General features: G+C 35.2%; 4 protein-coding genes and 1 pseudogene across 5 annotated transcripts in view; 3 read left to right on the top strand and 2 right to left on the bottom strand.

The window, feature by feature from the left end:
• Positions 1 to 1,170, top strand: part of LOC104752446 (uncharacterized protein At2g39795, mitochondrial-like) — a 2,331-nt gene extending 1,161 nt beyond the window's left edge. Inside the window, exons 2-3 of one of the 2 annotated variants that reach the window (XM_010474582.2) lie at positions 365 to 687; positions 787 to 1,170. In XM_010474582.2, coding sequence (XP_010472884.1) covers positions 365 to 687; positions 787 to 949 — 486 coding nt within the window. In that variant the 3' untranslated portion in view covers positions 950 to 1,170. Of the gene's footprint in view, positions 1 to 364; positions 693 to 786 lie in introns of both variants that reach the window. The other variant, XM_010474583.2, reaches the window with a different exon arrangement.
• LOC104752445 (zinc finger protein 1-like) lies at positions 3,316 to 4,293 on the bottom strand. The gene has a single exon (XM_010474580.1). It carries the CDS (start codon positions 4,181 to 4,183, stop codon positions 3,482 to 3,484), a length of 702 nt encoding a protein of 233 aa, XP_010472882.1. The 5' UTR covers positions 4,184 to 4,293; the 3' UTR covers positions 3,316 to 3,481.
• Positions 6,528 to 11,493, top strand: LOC104752444 (annotated as a pseudogene).
• Positions 14,626 to 16,603, top strand: LOC104752441 (60S ribosomal protein L7-1). The gene is made up of 6 exons (XM_010474578.2): positions 14,626 to 14,736; positions 14,924 to 15,164; positions 15,621 to 15,721; positions 15,820 to 15,957; positions 16,059 to 16,161; positions 16,255 to 16,603. Exons 2-6 carry the CDS (start codon positions 14,943 to 14,945, stop codon positions 16,471 to 16,473), a joined length of 783 nt encoding a protein of 260 aa, XP_010472880.1. The 5' UTR covers positions 14,626 to 14,736; positions 14,924 to 14,942; the 3' UTR covers positions 16,474 to 16,603.
• On the bottom strand, positions 16,547 to 18,221 carry LOC104752443 (aquaporin NIP6-1-like). The gene is made up of 5 exons (XM_010474579.2): positions 17,885 to 18,221; positions 17,560 to 17,784; positions 17,122 to 17,316; positions 16,981 to 17,042; positions 16,547 to 16,874 (listed from the first exon to the last, which is right to left on the bottom strand). Exons 1-5 carry the CDS (start codon positions 18,125 to 18,127, stop codon positions 16,682 to 16,684), a joined length of 918 nt encoding a protein of 305 aa, XP_010472881.1. The 5' UTR covers positions 18,128 to 18,221; the 3' UTR covers positions 16,547 to 16,681.

The raw sequence follows: 18,709 nt of genomic DNA, 5'->3' as shown, positions 1-18,709 counted from the left end.
TTTCTTTTTCTGGTTTTTGGTCAATACGTTAAAGCTAGATAGATACTTTAAGCCTTCTTGGAATCTGATTTTGGATTAGTGTTATTTATCAATTGAACTTTTCTTGCTTGGGAATCATATCAATGTTGATCTGCCAAACTTAGCTTGATGCTATTAGATCAATAATGAAGAAAATGTTCACGTCTCTGAATTGGCCTCTCTGTTTTGGGATTTGCTAGCTGCAGTAAGCTCTTATAAACCCATATGTTAGCTAGTGACAAATGATAAACTTTCTAGTTCGCCTTATTGACCATGAACTTTGGCTCCTCTATTTCTGCTGGCTACATTGGATAACCAGAGCGCTTTGCTTGTACAACATTTGCAGCCTCCCAACAGTTTTGGTCCATTCACTGTGGCTGAACGGCCTGGAGAGCAGTGGATTAGCATGAAGAGGAAATTTGGGGAGAATGAAGTCATCAAGATTGAAGCAACCATGTTTGATAGATCAGTTCCGACTTCTAAATCTACTAGCACTGAACCTGAATACATTCTTCACATCACTTTCATTGTCAACATCTCTAAGGGTGGTACTGGTGAGGGTTTAGAGATCATGTGTTCTGCTTGGCCAGATACCATAGAGATATCGAAACTCTGTATTCGTAAAGCCATCAAGAGTTCACCGTCTTCCTATGGTGGACCAGAGTTTGAGAACGGTGACTTGCTCCTTTTCTTGAATTTAAAAATGTGATATAAGATTACTGTGAATAAAGGTCAAGTTGTTTTCTTTGCCTATATTTGTTATTACAGGGAATTGGATGATCAGCTTCAAGACGCTCTTTATCAATTTTTAGAGGAAAGAGGTATAGGCGACGAGCTTGCTGTTTTCTTGCATCAGTATATGAAGAACAAAGGTAAAGGTGAGTACGTTAGATGGATGGAGAGCGTTAAATCTTATGTTGAGCAAAAATAGACATCAGCCTGCAGCAAGAGTCTTCGATTTTCCACTGTTTGGTTCCAAAGAATGCACTGGCCGTTGTGTATGTCACTATGACTCTCGTTGATTTGGATATCTTTCAATAAATTCATTTGCAAAAAATTTGTTTGTTTGGTTTTGAGCTTGCAGATTGTGTAAAAAGTACCCTAGATTGGTCACATCATTTCAGCAATACATGTCACATGTTTATGGTGTCTCTTGTTTGCTACATGTGTCTTACCAGCAATGGAAATTGAAAGTGCCTTAGTTAAGTTTGTAAAATGATTGACTTCTCGGGTAACTTTTTCTCCCCCCCTTAGGAACTTGCTATCTAACACTTTTGTCTGCATTGGTGACTTCCAAATCAATTCTAATGTTCCTTAACAGAGGAGCAACTTTTTAATTTTAATTCCATAGTGTGGGAACTGTGGATTTACAGTGTGAAACACCAGAAGTTAAAAGGGACAAGCCAGCTGAATCCACATAATTAATTAGTGAAGACTTTCTACTAATCTCAGTTCTATGGATTAGACTTCGAATATGGACTACTATGATTAGAAGTGTTAATTCCGTTTTTTGTTTTTTGAAAAAAGATATTTAGGAAAAATACAGTGAAGGTTGATTTTAATAGGTTTGTTACTGGTTTTGTTTATCTATCTGAATTCTGAAGTAATAATATAAGTTTGGAGTTTTTGTTCATTTGATTCTGTATTTTGGTCTATTTTGTCTCTGATGAAAAATAAAATGATGATAAATGGTCAATTAACATCTAATAGACTTCAGTATATGTAAAATAAAAACGTCATTATCTATATGAATTTTGGATCTTTTCCACTGTGAAATATGATTTTGGTATCTCCATAAAAATCTTAATCGATGTGACGTATTAGGATTATGTGGGGGATTAGTGAGGTAATTGTGGTGATTGGTGCATAACAACATGATTCCCGTATCGTTAACATCTTGATTTGTGGAAAATATGGATTGTTAACTGCAATGATTATTTTTATTTTTTTTGAATAAAAGCTGCAATGATTAGCATTATATTAATTATTATAACTTTAATGTAAACATCAACTTGATACGGACCTATCCAAAGCAAATGTCACAGAATCTTTGGGTTATAATTCACTAAATCTTAGATTAATAAAGACTCCTGTCTTATAAAGATTAATGTTTAGAAGTTTTTACACATTTTAAGAAAACAATAGTTACTGAGTTTAAATATATATTTTTCTTTAATTAAAGAGATATTATTTAATTTTAAACTAATAACAATTTAAAATTCTAAATATTTTCAATGATTACTTTTTAAAGTTTACAAAACATCAATCTTTGTGGGATAAAAAAATATCCCAAAACATCGATTTTAAAAGACAGACGGAGTGTAACATTTTCACTAATAGAACCCTCTCAGGCTCTCACCCACATGGTCACATATTATTACAAAAACTAGAAATCATGAAGTGTGTAAGAAGTGTGTAAAAGTAACACACATGTAATAATGATAAATATAATCAATAATGGATATGTTTTTCTGAGTTCTGTTTCTATTCGAGTAAAATTAGCAACGCTAAAGTTGTCAAAAAAATATATATATATATAAAATTTAGCAATGGTGAAAAATTAATGTGAAATAAGAAAAGCGACTTGACAAGATTAGATTAAAAAGAACCATCAAAATTTAACTTTAATAGTGTCACATGGCGAGAAAAACAACAACCTCTGACGAAGAACTCTTTCACTTGTTACTTTGTTAGATTAATGTCTATTTCTTTTCACTACATGTAGGACCTCACTTCGATAATCACATTCTATCCACTCTATGATATTTTCCCCCCTTAAGAAAAAATTAAATCTTGTTTATTTTTTTTCATTTTATACTGTATAATCATCCACTAGAGTAGTAGACTATATTTGTTAGGAGAAAAAGACTATACATGATTTACACAGAAAGAAATATCTTGATATTGATTGACTAAAGTCAGTTCACGCCTAATAAATCGGTGATAATCTAGTGGGCAATAATGCGTATAACGTAGGACATATTTTGCTTCTCTTAACGCCTATATCCCACAATAATTATGTACTTCCATCATTTTTGGATATATATATTCATCATATTATTATGTAGAGTTCATTTCACTTGAACTTAATGGCATTGTTTTCTGTGAATATATAATATCATGTTAAGATACAAGTGACGTCCACATTGTGATTATAATAAGTACCACATTTGATTATAATAAGTACACGAGTCTAAAAGCATACGTGGAAGACCTAACATGTTCTCCATAGTCCATTTTTATACTAGTTTTTAGTATTGTACTACATGGACTTAAAATAGACCTCAAAAATGGAATTGCACCAACAATGTATTAATAAAACATATAATAAAGTACAACTTAATTAGTGAAACTCTAATACACATTGCCGTCAATCATTATATCAAACAAAGACGAGAATAATAAAAAGAAAAAAGTTATAATATAATGAAGACTAAAAAGAAGATGAACAAATTAAGAGCTCTCATAGCTTAAGAGTCAAGTCAATCTTCTTGAACTGATTATGATCTTCTTTAATGCTCTTGAAATGTTCAATTCTTTCCAACTTAGCAGCAATCACGTTACGGTTATTACCGCCGGCGACTTCAAGGTGAAATTTATCCGGCAACATTGTTCCGATGGTCGGTTTCTGGTGGATGCTCTGTTTAAAAACATGACTCAAACTCGTTGTTTGTCTTCCTAAGAAGGGCTTATGGATCGTTGAATGAGCTTGAATCCCTAAGGGTGACCTGTTATTCGCCGAGCCATGTAGTGGTAATGATGCCATGCTTGCGAATCTGCTGACTGAACCGTGGCCAAACGCAAACGCTGAAGAAGGCGAAGATGAGAGAGTCATCTTGTAGTACTGTCCACGTTTGGCTAAGGTGCGCTCGCGTTTATGAGCGTTTTGGTGGCCGCCTAGTGCTTGTGAGCTATAGAACTTTCTTTGACAATAATTGCACGAAAACACTCCCGGATCTGCCAAATGTTCTTGCTGTTGCTGCTGATGATGATGATGATGATGATGATGAGAAGTCGATGATGAGCTGGTTTTGAAAGAATCAATGAGATTGAGCTCTGATGAGTTCGTTCCACGTGGCAAAAGGGTCAAACCCAACTCAAGATCTTGATGACATAGTTTCTTCATTTTTAACATTTCTTGCTCTCTTTTGATTGACGAATCCATGTATATTCTGTGTATATAGCCTAGAGAGAATATATAAAGGGAATGAAAGTAAAAAAGAAAAAACTGATACAGATGTGAACTGATGTGGTCGTGGGAAGTGAAGTGTGAGTTCTATTTATGGAATTGGATGGACATGTGACCTTTTTCAAATTGAATGATGTTTAAAGAAAAAAGGATACTTTTGATGTGTGCAATCTGACCTAGAGCTACAGAGCCCACATATGTAACTGTATAGTAGTGGACACTTGAAAAAAAAAGGAGAAAATTAATGTCGTAATTACATGAATTATTGATTTATCTGGGAACACATATAATGAGTGTTCATGATATCATGTTATACTATTGTAATGAATGCTATAAGTAGCTCTATCTTAATCAAATGAGTTTGTCTTTGTTGTCACCTTTTTTTTTGTTCTCTTCGGTATACTTATATTTTAATATCCTATTTCATTATACAAACGTTTTATTGGGATTAGGAATATTTATACGTATGTAGTTCCTTTATATAGGGTTTAGGTGAGACGTTTAATTCAGAACCCTATATGAAGAAGCTGTCTTTATTTGTTTAAGTGTTCGGTAAGTTAGCAACTTTTTATTTAAAAAAAAAAAGTTAGCAACTTTTGGACAAGGATTATGAAGCCAATCAAATCTCCCCGACAATCCCTTTCATTTCAATTTTTTTTTAATCCATATTCTCCCGTTTTCGGTTGAATGTCCAAAACTTAAAAACGATACACATCCATCGATCTCACATAAGAATGTCATTAATCATTGTTTATGATTATAAATTCATTCTTGTTAGCTTACAAAACCATACACCATTGATATATATAAAAGTCAACCAAACTGTTAAATCAGTTCCCTTTCTAGTTGTATATATGTGTGGTCTCTATCCAAAATGAAAAAGTTGTAGTTATAGGAACATTTATGTTATGTTTTCTGTGTTATGAGTAAACTAAAACAAATTTATGATTGTATACACACGTTAATATAGTGGCATGATCGTTTTGTTTAAAAGTAAAGTTGATACATGGCTATAATTTCTAAATAGTATAGTACTTGATAAATGAAAATGTTACTTTTCTTGGTCGTACGATACGATTAACTTGTTAGTAATAACATCACATAATTGCGATCTTACCGTAACACAACAATCTATACAGTATACGATGTAGTCGTACCATCAGTTCAATTTTTTAATACATCCAACTGTGATCTTATCACCAACCTATATGATTCCTCAAAAATTATTATTGTTTTCATTAAAAAAATAAAAAGAAATGCGAAAAAAAGAAAAGAAAACACATCCAGCTTTAGTTTCAAAAGTACATTTTTTGCTTTCATCGTAGTGACTTATGAGGTGATGCATATTTGTTTTTATTTTGCTTTGTCTAATCAGATTCGACAATATATCTCCTCCTAGATTACCTTGTCGGTCCAACCTCCAGAGCAAAAATATATGGACCACCCCTCTAATTCTTTAACAACAAAGGACCCAAAATAAAGAAGACGAAGTAAGAAATGTTCCATGAATAACAATAATATTAAAACATCTAAAGCTACATACTTATTACTAGTAAATAAAAAATAATCATCCAGTTGGTTTGATTAATCAGGTTCTTTTTGTCATGTGATATGATTGATATTTGTTTACTAGTAGTAAATGTGATGGAAAAACAGTTATGTTTAGAAAAATAGAGGATCATTAGTTATGCTTATAATGAATTTGTTTGGTTGTCTATATAGATGATAACGAAGTCTCTAATAAACTCGTACAATTAGGAGACACGAAGAGAAATGGAAACGTGGGATTGTTCCACAAAGATAGGGAACATAAACTCCACTAAATTTATTTGCAATTACAAAATTATAAGTAAACAAAAAAAATAAAAATAGAAAGACTTATTTAGTTGTTGGTTGCCTTGACTTATTTATTTAAGTCACGATCGATCACGAGTATGTTCATCAACGTCGAACATGGCTAATAAATACCACAAGCTCTCTTCCACTATGGCCAAAAATAAACGTGTTCCAGTTTAATCTCCCCATTCAAGGCCCTTGTTATTAGGCCCATTACGATCAGTAGTAGATTTGAGGTCAAAAATCGAAATAACCAAAAACAGCAGGGAGCTAAGAGTAAATATAAGTAGAGAGATTCTCCCGCTCTTGCAAAAAATTTCCAAAATTCGAAACTTCATTATTATTTCCTAAATTTCCTTTATTAATTTCGAAAACTGATTTCAATTTCCTAATAAAATCTTTCATTAAATTTCTCTTCCAAAAAAAGGAAAGGTCATTTTTTTTGTGCTCTCCACTACTACTACTACTACTACTACTACTACTACTACTACTGTACTACAGATATAACAACCTCTTCGTCTCTTCACCTCTTCATCTTCAATTTCTTAAATTCTTCATCTCACAATCCATCTTCCGAAACACACAAAGATGGCTGTGAAAAGCAAAACGAAGAAACGGGATGAACCAGAGTCAGATCTGTGCTTTGCGGGGAAACCCATCTCTGTTGTGGAATCTATGATTAGATGGCCTCTTCGCTACCAATTCAAGAAACCAAAGCTTGATGATGATACTCCCATTAAAACTGCCATAAACGGGTCAGAATTTAGGGGTTTTTTTTTTTTTCAATTTCCTGGGTCGAAATTTCGTGTTCTTGTTCTGTGATTTTTGTTGCTTGTTGTACGGACCTTTGTGTGTTGATGTCATGACGTTTTGTGGGGTGAGATTACAGTGTTAAAGAAGAAGAGATCAAACAAGCGAAACGTCACTATGAGCAAGCTTTGGTTGATGGCGTTCTCATCAATCTTAATGACGATGTCTACGTCACGGTACATATAGCTTCCTTTATTTTTCTTTTGTTGAAATTTTGGTGCCGTGTGTGTTGTATTGAGGTTTTGTATTGGTCAGTCTCTGTTGAATTAGCTTCTAGAGATGTCTTGTTTTGCCATGCTTATTGTCCTTTTGTTTTTCAATAAATCAAAACTTATCTTATAAACAACATCAATCTCTCTGATGGTGATGGTCCTCATGTTATTATTTATGAGCCAGGCTGATCCCGGGAAAGCAAATTTTATTGCAAAAGTTATTGAACTCTTTGAAGCTGATGATGGGGAGCCATACTTTCGAGCTCGGTGGTTCTACAAACCAGATGATACTGTTAGTTGATTATTTTGCGTTTTGAGTTTACTTAGATATTCTTTAGTACATTATGTCTATTGCTCCTGCTGATTAATGTTTCTCATTTGTTTTGTCTTAGGTGATCGAAAGATTTGCGAAACTTGTGCAAGAAAAGAGAGTGTTTTTATCCAATGTGGAAGACGACAAATCCTTTGGGCTGCATCTACTCAAAAGTCAATATTGCCAAAGTCCCATTACCGAAGGTATCAAATTCTCTGATTTTCAATGGCTCAGTGTGTGAAAAACGTTTGATCATATTCGGCTTCTAAACAGATTTGCACTTTTTTACAACAGATTGATTCACGAGCTTCAGAAAGAATAATTCCTCCATGTGACTTTTTTTATGATATGAAGTACGAGCTTCCACATCTCACTTTTGCAAATGCAGATGATGGTAAATAAATTTCTGTTCTGTTTTGCTGTGTGTCGTAGATATATTATTACTTTATATGAGCACACTATCTTATCTGAGCTGGTTGTTAAGTGCAAATGACTTTACTTGAACATTGAAACTTTATTCCTTCTGGTTACGGTTTTAATTAGCTTCCTTGTAACTGTAATGTATATGCTTGTTAGTTTCTCTAGCACCTTCCTAGACTTATTACTGTTTTTACATGATAACTATATCATCTTAGTTGGTCATTTTTTACAAAAATTCTTGACACAAGCTCTGGTTTTTGCAACTTTATCAATCATATCCTTAATAAATTTCTTCAAAGTGTTTCGAAGAGAGCTGATGATTTATACCTTGCCAAAAATTTTCCAGCAGATAGCGCTTCATCCTCAACCATTTCAAGCGATTCTGACTCCAATTGCATAGTAAATCCTCACAGTGATGAAAAATTCTTACTGGATCTTTACAGTGGGTGTGGAGCAATGTCCACTGGTTTTTGCATGGGGGCCTCCATTTCAGGAGTAAAACTCACTACGGTAAATCTTGTTATTTATACCAACTTACCACATTTATATTTTGCTTTATTTTGAGCAAGATTCTCTCTGATTTTGCAGAATTGGGCTGTGGATTTAAATCCTTCTGCTTGTGATAGTCTTAGACTTAATCATCCTGAGACAAAGGTAAGTCTGTATTGGTGATTTAATGATTTTTGTAAATACAATTGCCACTCATGTAATTAATTCATTGTGAACGTTGAGCAGGTGAGAAATGAAGCTGCAGAAGACTTTCTAGTTCTTCTCAAGGAATGGAAAAAGCTTTGTGAGAAGTTTTCCCTCATTTCCAGCACTGAACCAAAGGAATCAATTTCTGAGTTGGAAGCTGAAGAAGGTGACGAAGAAGATGACATAGATGAGACAAGTATTGATACTGAACTCTCACCTGGAGAGTTTGAAGTACAAGAGTTCAGTGACATCGCTTTTGGAGATCCTAATGAGAAAGGGGAAAAGTCACTTCATCTTAAGGTATTGTTTCATGAACTAGATATCAGAATTCTCAATTAGCTGCAAACAAATTTCATCATTTGTAAAGATGTAACTCAAACATTAATTTTCTTATTGTTTCATTACTTTCAGGTAAGGTGGAAAGGCTACGGTCCTGATGACGATACATGGGAGGCTTATGCTGGCTTAGGGTAACTTTTCCAGATTATCCTCTGATACAACTTTTGTATTGATGATTTATTGATATTGAGATGATTCATTTTTTCCTCCAGAAACTGCAAGGATAAACTAAAAGAGTTTGTGACAAATGGCTTTAAGTCTAATCTGTTACCCTTACCTGTAAGTCTTTTGTTTCCTTTGCATAGTATGTTTAGCTATTTATGATAGTTCTTCACCCTGCATACTACATAAGTGACGAATTGTGCAAAGCATAGTATTATCTTGTTGACAAAATATCGTCATTTATGATAGTTCTTATTGGTTCATGAAGAATTTGGTCTCTTAAATTTTTGTTTGTTACTTTTGTTCAGGGTACTGCTTACTCGGTTTGCGGTGGCCCACCCTGTCAAGGGATCAGTGGTTATAACCGTTTTAGAAACAAACAAGCACCGCTTGAAGATACGAAAAACCACAAATTTTGGTGTTTTTGGACATCATTGACTTCCTCAAACCAAAGTACGTGCTTATGGAAAATGTTGTAGACCTTCTCAAGTTTTCGAACGGATATTTGGCACGTCATGCTGTTGCTACCTTTGTTGCGATGAACTATCAAACAAGGTTGGGCATGATGGCAGCGGGATCTTATGGTGTCGCTCAACTTAGAAACCGAGTTTTTCTATGGGCTGCGCAACCAACAGAGGTAAATATATATGTTACCTAATAGTTATTTTTCTTGAGAGGATATGTTCTTTATGACTCTCTCTTAATGTGTGTTTAACAGAAACTGCCTCCATACCCTCTGCCCACTCATGAGGTTCTGAAAACGTTCCACACCGCTGTAGAATTTGAGGCAAGTGTGGATTGTTTCAGTTTTAAAGTTGCTTATTCATTTGAGGAAAGTGTGGATACTCTTATGATTGGGCTGCTTATTCATTTGTTGTAAATGCAGGACATTCAAGTTGGTCGTATCCAAAAAGAGATTCTCAAATTAGAAGATGCTCTTACACTGGCTGATGCTATTAGTGATCTACCACCGGTGTGTATCTAAACTTTTAAACTGCCATTGTTGCTTAAGGTACATCATATCTTATATAGTTCATTGATCAGTGCTCTCTTGACGCTGCAGGTGACAAATTATGAAAAAATTGATGTAAGGAGTTATAATGATGCTGGTCCTAAGACAGATTTTCAAAAATATATTGCGTTGAAAAGATCTGGTGAGCATTTTGAACTCGATAGATTTTGTGTTACCACTTATCACATATTAACGAATATTCTTGTTTCAGAGACACTACTACCCGTAACTGGTGGAGATTCGTCGCACAAGTTATTCGATCACCAGCCGTTACAGCTGAGCACTAACGACTTGGAAAGAATCTCATATATACCAAAAAAGAAGGTGCGACAATGTTTTAGTGTTATATATTTTGTAGTGCCTGCTTCAAGCATTCAATGTTTGATAATTTCTTTGTTCATGTTATTGTATTCTTATTGCTACAGGGGGCTAACTTCCGGGATATGCCTGGTGTTTTAGTTCACAATAACAAAGTGCAAATTGACGATTCGGTGAAGCGAGCAAAGTTGAAATCTGGAGATAATGTGGTAATAATCTAACTCACTTAAAACCTTGTCATTCTGTTCTAGTTTTTTTGTTTGTTTGCAGCTTCTTCTTTTTGACATGGTTGTGGTGTTGACAGGTCCCTACTTATGCAATTAAATACGTAAAAGGAACATCAAAAAAGTGACTTTCTCTTAACTAATATGCTTCTTCTTTGGCATCTAGCTCTTTCCATAACCTGAGAGTGTTGAATTCACTAAATAAAGTTAACAAATCTGTTATCTGAATGTCAGGCCGTTTGGTCGCTTGTGGTGGGATGAAATTGTTAACACAGTAGTGACAAGAGCTGAACCTCACAACCAGGTAGGCTCTTTCGCTTTCATTTCCCACTTTGCTTTCTCTGGTGACTCTTTCTTTCTGAATAAAAACTGATTTATGCAGTGTGTAATCCATCCGAAGCAAGACCGTGTGTTGTCTGTCCGTGAGAATGCCAGACTACAAGGGTTCCCTGATAGTTACAAGCTGTGTGGCACAATTAAGGAAAAGTAAGTCCGTGGTCCTTGCTGCCTTCACTAGAGATCCAAATGTTAAAAAACTTGTTTATGAATCTGAAACTTTGTGCAGGTACATCCAGGTTGGAAATGCGGTGGCTGTTCCTGTAGGGGTTGCGTTAGGATATGCATTTGGTATGGCGAGTCAAGGACTGACCGATGATAATGATCCAGTAATGAAGCTTCCCTTCAAGTATCCTGAATGCATGCAGGCAAAGGCAGAGGATCAATCTGATTAACAATCTCTCCAGCCAAAAAGCCTCAATGATGAAATTATCTCTTATCTTTAAGAGTCGTACTCCAGTTATCTAGACTTGTCTTAGTGTTCTTCTTTTTATTTGGTTTTGAGCTAAAATGCTCAAACATTTGCTTTAATTGTTAGCTCTGATCGCTTTCGTTCTTGTTAGTTTATTATTTGATCTTTTGGAAACACAATATTTCATTTGATTTATCGATCTTTGATCTCAAGATTCAAGACAACTATTTTCTTGTTTACCAATTCACAGTATTAAATTGCTCTTCTTCGGTTTTAGAAAATTATCCGGTTTACATTTTGATTTGAGATTATTCGATTGATAAAACATGTTTGATGACTTTTTAATTGATTGAGAAATTGTAAAAAAAAGCATTAACTTTCAAATTTGAGATTGTTTAAAAATCCAACATGTCATTTAAGTACAAAGTTTTTGTTGACTAGGCCATTTGGGTGAACTGGAAAGACTTAAAAAGATCATAGTAGTGATGTAGCTATGATCTTTTTAAGCCTTTCCATTTTGATGTGGCTAATACAGTAACATTGAATCAAATTCAAATGCAGTATAGATACTGCAGAATACATTCAAGAACAAAGGGGCATCATCGATTGTGATTAAAGCAGATGGATTGCAAAAGGAGGAGTCACTCTGTTGCCATGAAACTAGAGGAGGCTTTTGAAGCTGATGCCGGTCAATGGTTTTGCACGAAGCCAGGTGGGTCGTGGAGGAGTTTCTTGATGGGGAGAAGCGGCCTTTTTGCACTTGTGGATGAGAAACGACATTACTTCATAATCACAAGGGGCTTGGTGATGAGATACCGGTCCTAACACGGGTGGGAATGGGGTCTGGTGTACTATCGAGGTTTTGTGTACCATATGAGTCTGGTGTACCACAAGGGGTATAGTGTACCATATGGGTCCAATGTACCATCTGAATCTTGTATACCATCTAGGTCTAATATACTATCGATGTTTGGTGTACCATATGAGTTTAGTATACTATTTGGGTTGGGGTGTACCAACTGAGTTTAGTGTACTCTCTTGGTTTGGTGTACCATCTAAATAAATTTTCAAAACTAAACCCTAAACTCTAAATACTAAACTTTATCCTTCAAAATTATATCCTAAATGTAAAACAGAGAACTCAAACCTAAAAAAATAATTCTAGAAATTTTGGGAAGTTTATGAAATTTATAAAAATTAATTTAAAATATTGTAATGTGTCTAATAATGATATTTTGCAAAGTTTATGAAATGTATGATATAATTGTGCATAAAACTTTTTTTAGTGTTATTTTAGGTTTTTTCTCAAAAATCAAGCACACATCTAGAATTCAAAACAAAATAAATCCATTAAAAATGATTTATTCATGTATAAAAATAATATTTTATTTAAGTTATTATTTTGGTCATTTGTAAAAATAAGAAGTATAAAGTTTATCAATTATTAAAACATTCCTTTGTTATTGGTCTGATTTTTAGTAAGCCTATTTTTAAAAATGAATTTGTCTTTCATGTGGATACATAAAAAAACAAAAAAGATTAAAAATGTCTTTTTCTAAATGCTTCCTAATAGAAAACTCTATTAGGGTTCCCAAAGGGTGAATCGAAAAAAACTGAGTTGGAGAAATGTGTTACCGTTCCCAAGTTGAATATGCAATTCTCACTGGTAAATTTTGATCTTCGTATATATTTTGTATATTTAATTTGTGTGTTTTACCTATTTTATCTTCTTTCCATTTTTCCAGGAGGATCTTAGAATTGCAACCGTTATAATAGATCTGGAAAACTGTAGGTTTCCTCGAGCTCCTGATGGTAGTTTGTATAACGTTCGCGATTTCTTCCCACGAATCAGAGAGTTTTTACGTGACCATAACTTTCATGATCGCTATCTCGATGTCCGTATGACATATGAATTGATCAACAATTTTTTTTTTTTTAATATGACAAATTTTTGCTTTTTTAAATACATATACAAAAGTCAATTACAAATATCAGAATAGTTGAATAAATTCACCTCAAATTATACAATTCATATATCGAGTTCTAATAATAATAAAAGGGGATATTTTGTACAAGATGATGCATGTAAATTAGCTTGTTACAAAACAGTTTCGAATGGTTATAATGTTGTTCAATTCTAAAATTTGTTGGTTTTCATGTGTTTTATTTAATTAAGTTTGACTTATTTTTGCTTAATGCCTTACCTTGTTTGACGTATCATAATATTATTATCTAATAAATGGCCTGTGAACAAAATTGATATTGAAATCATTGGCTGAAGGTTGCTTGTGAGTCAAGCCCATGCTTTTGTTCTTCTCTCGAGGCATTTCGTATGGTGTGGTGAATGGTTTGATGATACCTATGCTTATTTTGGGTTAACTAAAATACCTATGCTTATTTCAAGTCTCGTTTTATATTATGTTCATGAAGTATACTTCTTTAGTTGTGTTTCAATTTTCAAACAATTGCTTTATCAGTAATGGGTCAGCGATGTTTTTATTGACAGTAAAAACAAAAATCATGAAAGTAAAACAGTAGAGACTAGAGAGTTTGAATGTTTGATGGTAATGCCGGCTTATACTTCGTTCTACACGCCGCAATTATTTCATAAAACGAATTCTTACAAATTTTTAATTTATGAGTTGATCCAAAAAAATACGAGGTTTAACTACTGAGATAATCGATTGTTGTCTTGTTGAAGCAGTTGGTGGGATAACAATTATCCAAAATAATCAAACTCTCTAACTAACTAACCAGCTAACTAATCAGTTGATGAACTTGACGATGAGTTTTATTTTATTTCCCCGCAGAGTCAGCTGCACTTGAGGAAGAGGATACGTGCAGTGAAACAGATGACTCTTCCAGCTGGTCTTGCTTAATATGCCGAGATGACTGGTGGGAATATCTCTGCAACTAGATAAGTCCTTGGAAACCTGTTCTATACAAGTCCTTGGAAACCTGATTTTTTATTCAAGATTGCTTGCACCGTGACCAATCTTTCATTGACAAAATTTAAACTTTGCAACTAGAAAGATCATATTCAAAAAAAAACTATAACAAATAACTTGTTAGATTGTATGTAGCTATCTTCCTTTGTTGTTGAAGCAATTTACATTTTTCTTTGTTGGCCTCTCGAAGCAATATCAATACTAAGATAGTAACGCCAAATGTACATTCAACAAAGAGTATGTCAAAAAAAAAAAAAAAACAAGTTAGATAAAAAATAGTAAGGCCTTACATAAGCCCACATATATTGGGCTTATATTATTAGTCTGACCCGGGCTGTATAATTAGGTCTGGTGGCAAAGTTGTTAATAACACAAAAGAGACTTTTAGTAGTTCATAAACCCTAGGACTCTCAAATTGTGTGTGTTCTCGGCCACTGCTACTAGCTTCGACTTCATTCTTAGCCGCCGTTCAAATTGCTTCGCCGCCACCGGTAATTTTGTTTTTCCTTTCCCGTATTGTTCCCTTGTTCATTCTATCTTGGTCCCCTATAGCCTCCTCACTTGTTCTAGAGTTGAGAGTTTAGTCTCTGTTTGTTTGTTAGGAATCGATTTTACAAATTCTGTATCACTTTTTTTTTTCGCAAAATACAATCTGACGTCCGTATATTTGTCTTGTAGAAGCAAAAGAGTAGAGAAAATGGTTGAAGAAGAAGCTAAGGGAGTAGAGATAATGGCCGGAGAAGAAGCTAAGGGTTTGGATTACATACCGGAGATTATACTGAAGAAGAGGAAGAACAGAGATGAGCTTGCCTTTATCAGGAAGAAGCAACTTGAGTTGGGCAATTTCGGCAAGAAGAAGCATAAGAAAGTCTCTGATATCAAACGTCCTGAAGATTTTGTTCTTGAGTTCAGGGCTAAGGTACTTACTCTCTCTTCCTTCCCCAGATTTGCCCATTGATTTCAAGAAACATTTGCTTTTCAGTCATTGTCCATTGATTTTACTGCCTCAAGCTCTGCTCTTTTTGCTTCTAGACTTGCCTTCACTCTTCTACTACACCTTATATCATGTTTTGTTATCCTTGGCTGAATCTAGTCTCTGAATTATATTAAAAGTTTTACTCTTTTGGGTTTTGGTTTCAACTCACTTTGCATTGACTACGGTCTCTCTGCATAGTAAAGGTCTTTCATTGCTTTATGTAGAGTTGAAGTTACATGAAATTAGATTTTTCTTCACAATCTCTTAGACTTATAACTTAAGTCTCTTCTACTGATAAGATCCGTGGTGTATAAGGTTGTGCTTAGGACTTTATGTTAAATATATTGCATTGTTCTTTGTAATTTGACAGTTTTCTTTTTGTTGATTGTTTTCCTTAAGGAAATAGATCTTATCCGGATGAAGCAAAGGGTCAAGAGGCCAAAGTCATCTCCTCAACCAGTTAAATCTAACCTGGTTTTCATCATACGTATACAAGGAGGGTAAGTTATCTTCTTCCCCTTTGAATCTAGTCTCTTTCTCTCTCTGTGCCAGTTTCCTTATCCTTTATTTGTTTTTTGTTTTTTTTTTTGGTGATTAGCAAGAGTGATATGCACCCAAAGACCGAGAGGATTCTTAACAATCTGCAACTGAGGAGCACCTTTACTGGTGTATTTGCCAGAGCCACTGACAGTTTGTTCCAAAAGCTTCTCAAAGTGCAGCCTTATGTCACTTATGGGTACGTAAAGAGACTTCCTCTTTCGATATTTCCTTGTTGCTCGGTTTTATTGCTGTTTCTCGATTCTCTTATGACCTGACCGTTGTTTACGATTCTTGAAGATACCCCAATGATAAGAGCGTCAAGGACCTCATATACAAAAAGGGATACACAATAATAGAGGGCAATCCTGTTCCTCTTACCGACAACAACATTATCGAACAGGTAAAATTTCCAACTGTTAAAAGTATAGTAGAGCTTGTTCGAGATTATAATCATTCTGTTTTTTGAATCATTCCAACTTGTGTTACCCTGTAGGCTCTAGGAGAACACAAAATCTTTGGGATAGAAGACCTTGTGAATGAGATAGCAAGGGTTGGTGATCATTTCAGAGAAGTGATGAGATTTTTGGGACCGTTGAAACTCAACAAGCCCACGGCTGGTGTTTTGAACAGGAAGAAGCAAGTATTCAGCGAAGGAGGTGATACTGGTAACCGCGAAGATAAGATCAATGATCTCATCAACAAATTGAATTAGATGCAGCAATCCTTTGTAATCGCTAGCTATATTTTCCTTAAAAATTCTGTATGAGGCTAAAAGAACCCACCACTTTGACGAAAAGCTATTGCAATTTTGATTTAAAGGGACATTCGCAATTACATAACCATCGTTGACATCAGAGATTATATTATACACGTGATTCAAACAGAGTAACATAAGCGATTGTTTTTGCAAGTTTTGTCATTCATCTTCTGAAGCTCCTCCTCTCTTTGGGTGCTTCATCTTCCTCAGGCAGCTTCACGATCGTGTATGTTCCTGCTCCGATTAACGCTCCAAGGATTGGTGCAGTAAGGTAAACCCATATAGCTCTGTAGTTGTTTGCTGCAATGGCTGGACCTAGTGTTCTTACTGGATTCATCGAAGCAGAAGTTGCAGGTCTGTTGAACACAACATCTCTTGATCAGTAAAACGTTTTATCTAATGTGTACAACAACTGAAATCAAGATATGGTTTAGTTTAGAATGATCTAGTGGCTTTACATACCCAGCTATGAGTATGTTAAGCATGACCGTTGCTCCCACCGCAATTCCCGCCAACTCTCCCACCTGTAATTTTGTCATTAGTTTTCAGACACGACCAAATTTTCAAAATTCCTTGTTTATAGTTAATTGTTCTCTAATTTACAGCTCTGGTGTCGGTGGCTACGGCTGTGACCACGAACATGAGGTTGAAGCTGATAATGAACTCCAAAGCAAAGGCTTGGCTGAGACCCACCGTCGGCACCGTCACGCCACCGCTCATGGTCGGTTCAAACACTGCTTTCAGTGCAAATGCCGCACAGATGGAGGCCAACACCTGAGCTCCAATATACACTGGCACCTATTTTTGTAACATAGTATAGTTTTAATTAGATAGACACCAACAAAAAATTATATTATTAGAGATCGCTTTATACGATCAGATTTTATATACTTTTTTTATCAACCCATGTTAGAATTTAATTCATAATAAATTGTGTCATGAATCGATGCATGTGCATGTCTATAAATTTCATGTGGTTCTCACAGTAACATCCAAAAGTGCGTAACTGTGTTAAACCAATTAAAATGAAAAAGTACTGACGTGTTTCCAGTTGAAGTGTTTGAGAGCAGCAAAGGCAATGGTAACAGCCGGATTGAGATGCGCCCCGGAGATGTGACCGGTCGATAATATAACGATCATGACCGCCAAACCAGCGGTGGCGGCACAACCAAGAAGTGTCACAGCTCCATCTGTCTTCTGATTCACGATAGCCGTCGCTGTTCCGGCGAATATAAGGATCAACGTCCCAACAAACTCTGCACCCAACTTCACACACACAAATTTGTATCGGTCAATGCTCAGTGAATGATCGGTAACATGAGTGTAAGTAACTGTAATGAGAAACAGATAAAGTTTATGTCAATACCTTGCGGTAGAGAGAGACGTTAGGGGGAGGGAGGGAGCAAGAGACCGGAGGGAGTCTACCATCTTCAAGAGCCCATTCATTGTCAACACTGAAACACTTGCAGCTTTTGAGAAGTGACTTTGGTGTGTATCTACCATTATGCCCATTCCTCTTCCCTTCGAATCCTCCAAAGAGCGGCGCTCCTGGAGTCCCCGGGGTTGTAGCCGGCGTTGAGGGCATTGATGGGATTTCCTCATGATCCATATCGAGGGTAGAGAGAGAGAAAGATGAGATCTTAATTCGAGGATATATGTTTTTGTTCTGATGATTGTTTTATGTGCTATATAATTAAAGGATGTGTAGGGTATTTATAGGGGAAGACAAGAGAGTTGACTTATGAGTGAAGGATCCAAAATAAGTGATTGATTTTTCATTTTTGGTTGGAGTGAGGAGTGAGTGGGTTTGGTAATCCTTAGTTTTAATGCATGTGTCATAAGGAAGACTCTTTACATAACATGAAATGTTGCTATCTTTTTGAGAACGGGTTCGTGTATCGTATCTTTTATATTTCTACTTACATGATACGTATATCGTGTACTAAAAGAAGCTTTTGGTATGATGCAATAATTGTGGAGCTCTTTCTCTATCGACATACATTATTTTGCTTAATTTGTTCTTCTCCATGAGAGAACTATTGGGTTTGCGTGGTTGTAAGTTGTTAGCAAAGAGAATGATGATAAAAGCGATGGTTCTTGACCTTTCCTTATCACATACTGTGACTCACAGTCGACTCTCTTTTTTTGTGCACTCTTTTTGTCTTAATCTCTAATACATGCAACAACGAAA

Source organism: Camelina sativa, chromosome 16, assembly GCF_000633955.1.
Source record: "Camelina sativa cultivar DH55 chromosome 16, Cs, whole genome shotgun sequence".
In the NCBI taxonomy this organism is placed as follows: domain Eukaryota; kingdom Viridiplantae; phylum Streptophyta; class Magnoliopsida; order Brassicales; family Brassicaceae; genus Camelina; species Camelina sativa.
The sequence above is the reverse complement of the archived record's forward strand: the minus strand, read 5'-3'. Positions and strand labels throughout refer to the sequence as shown.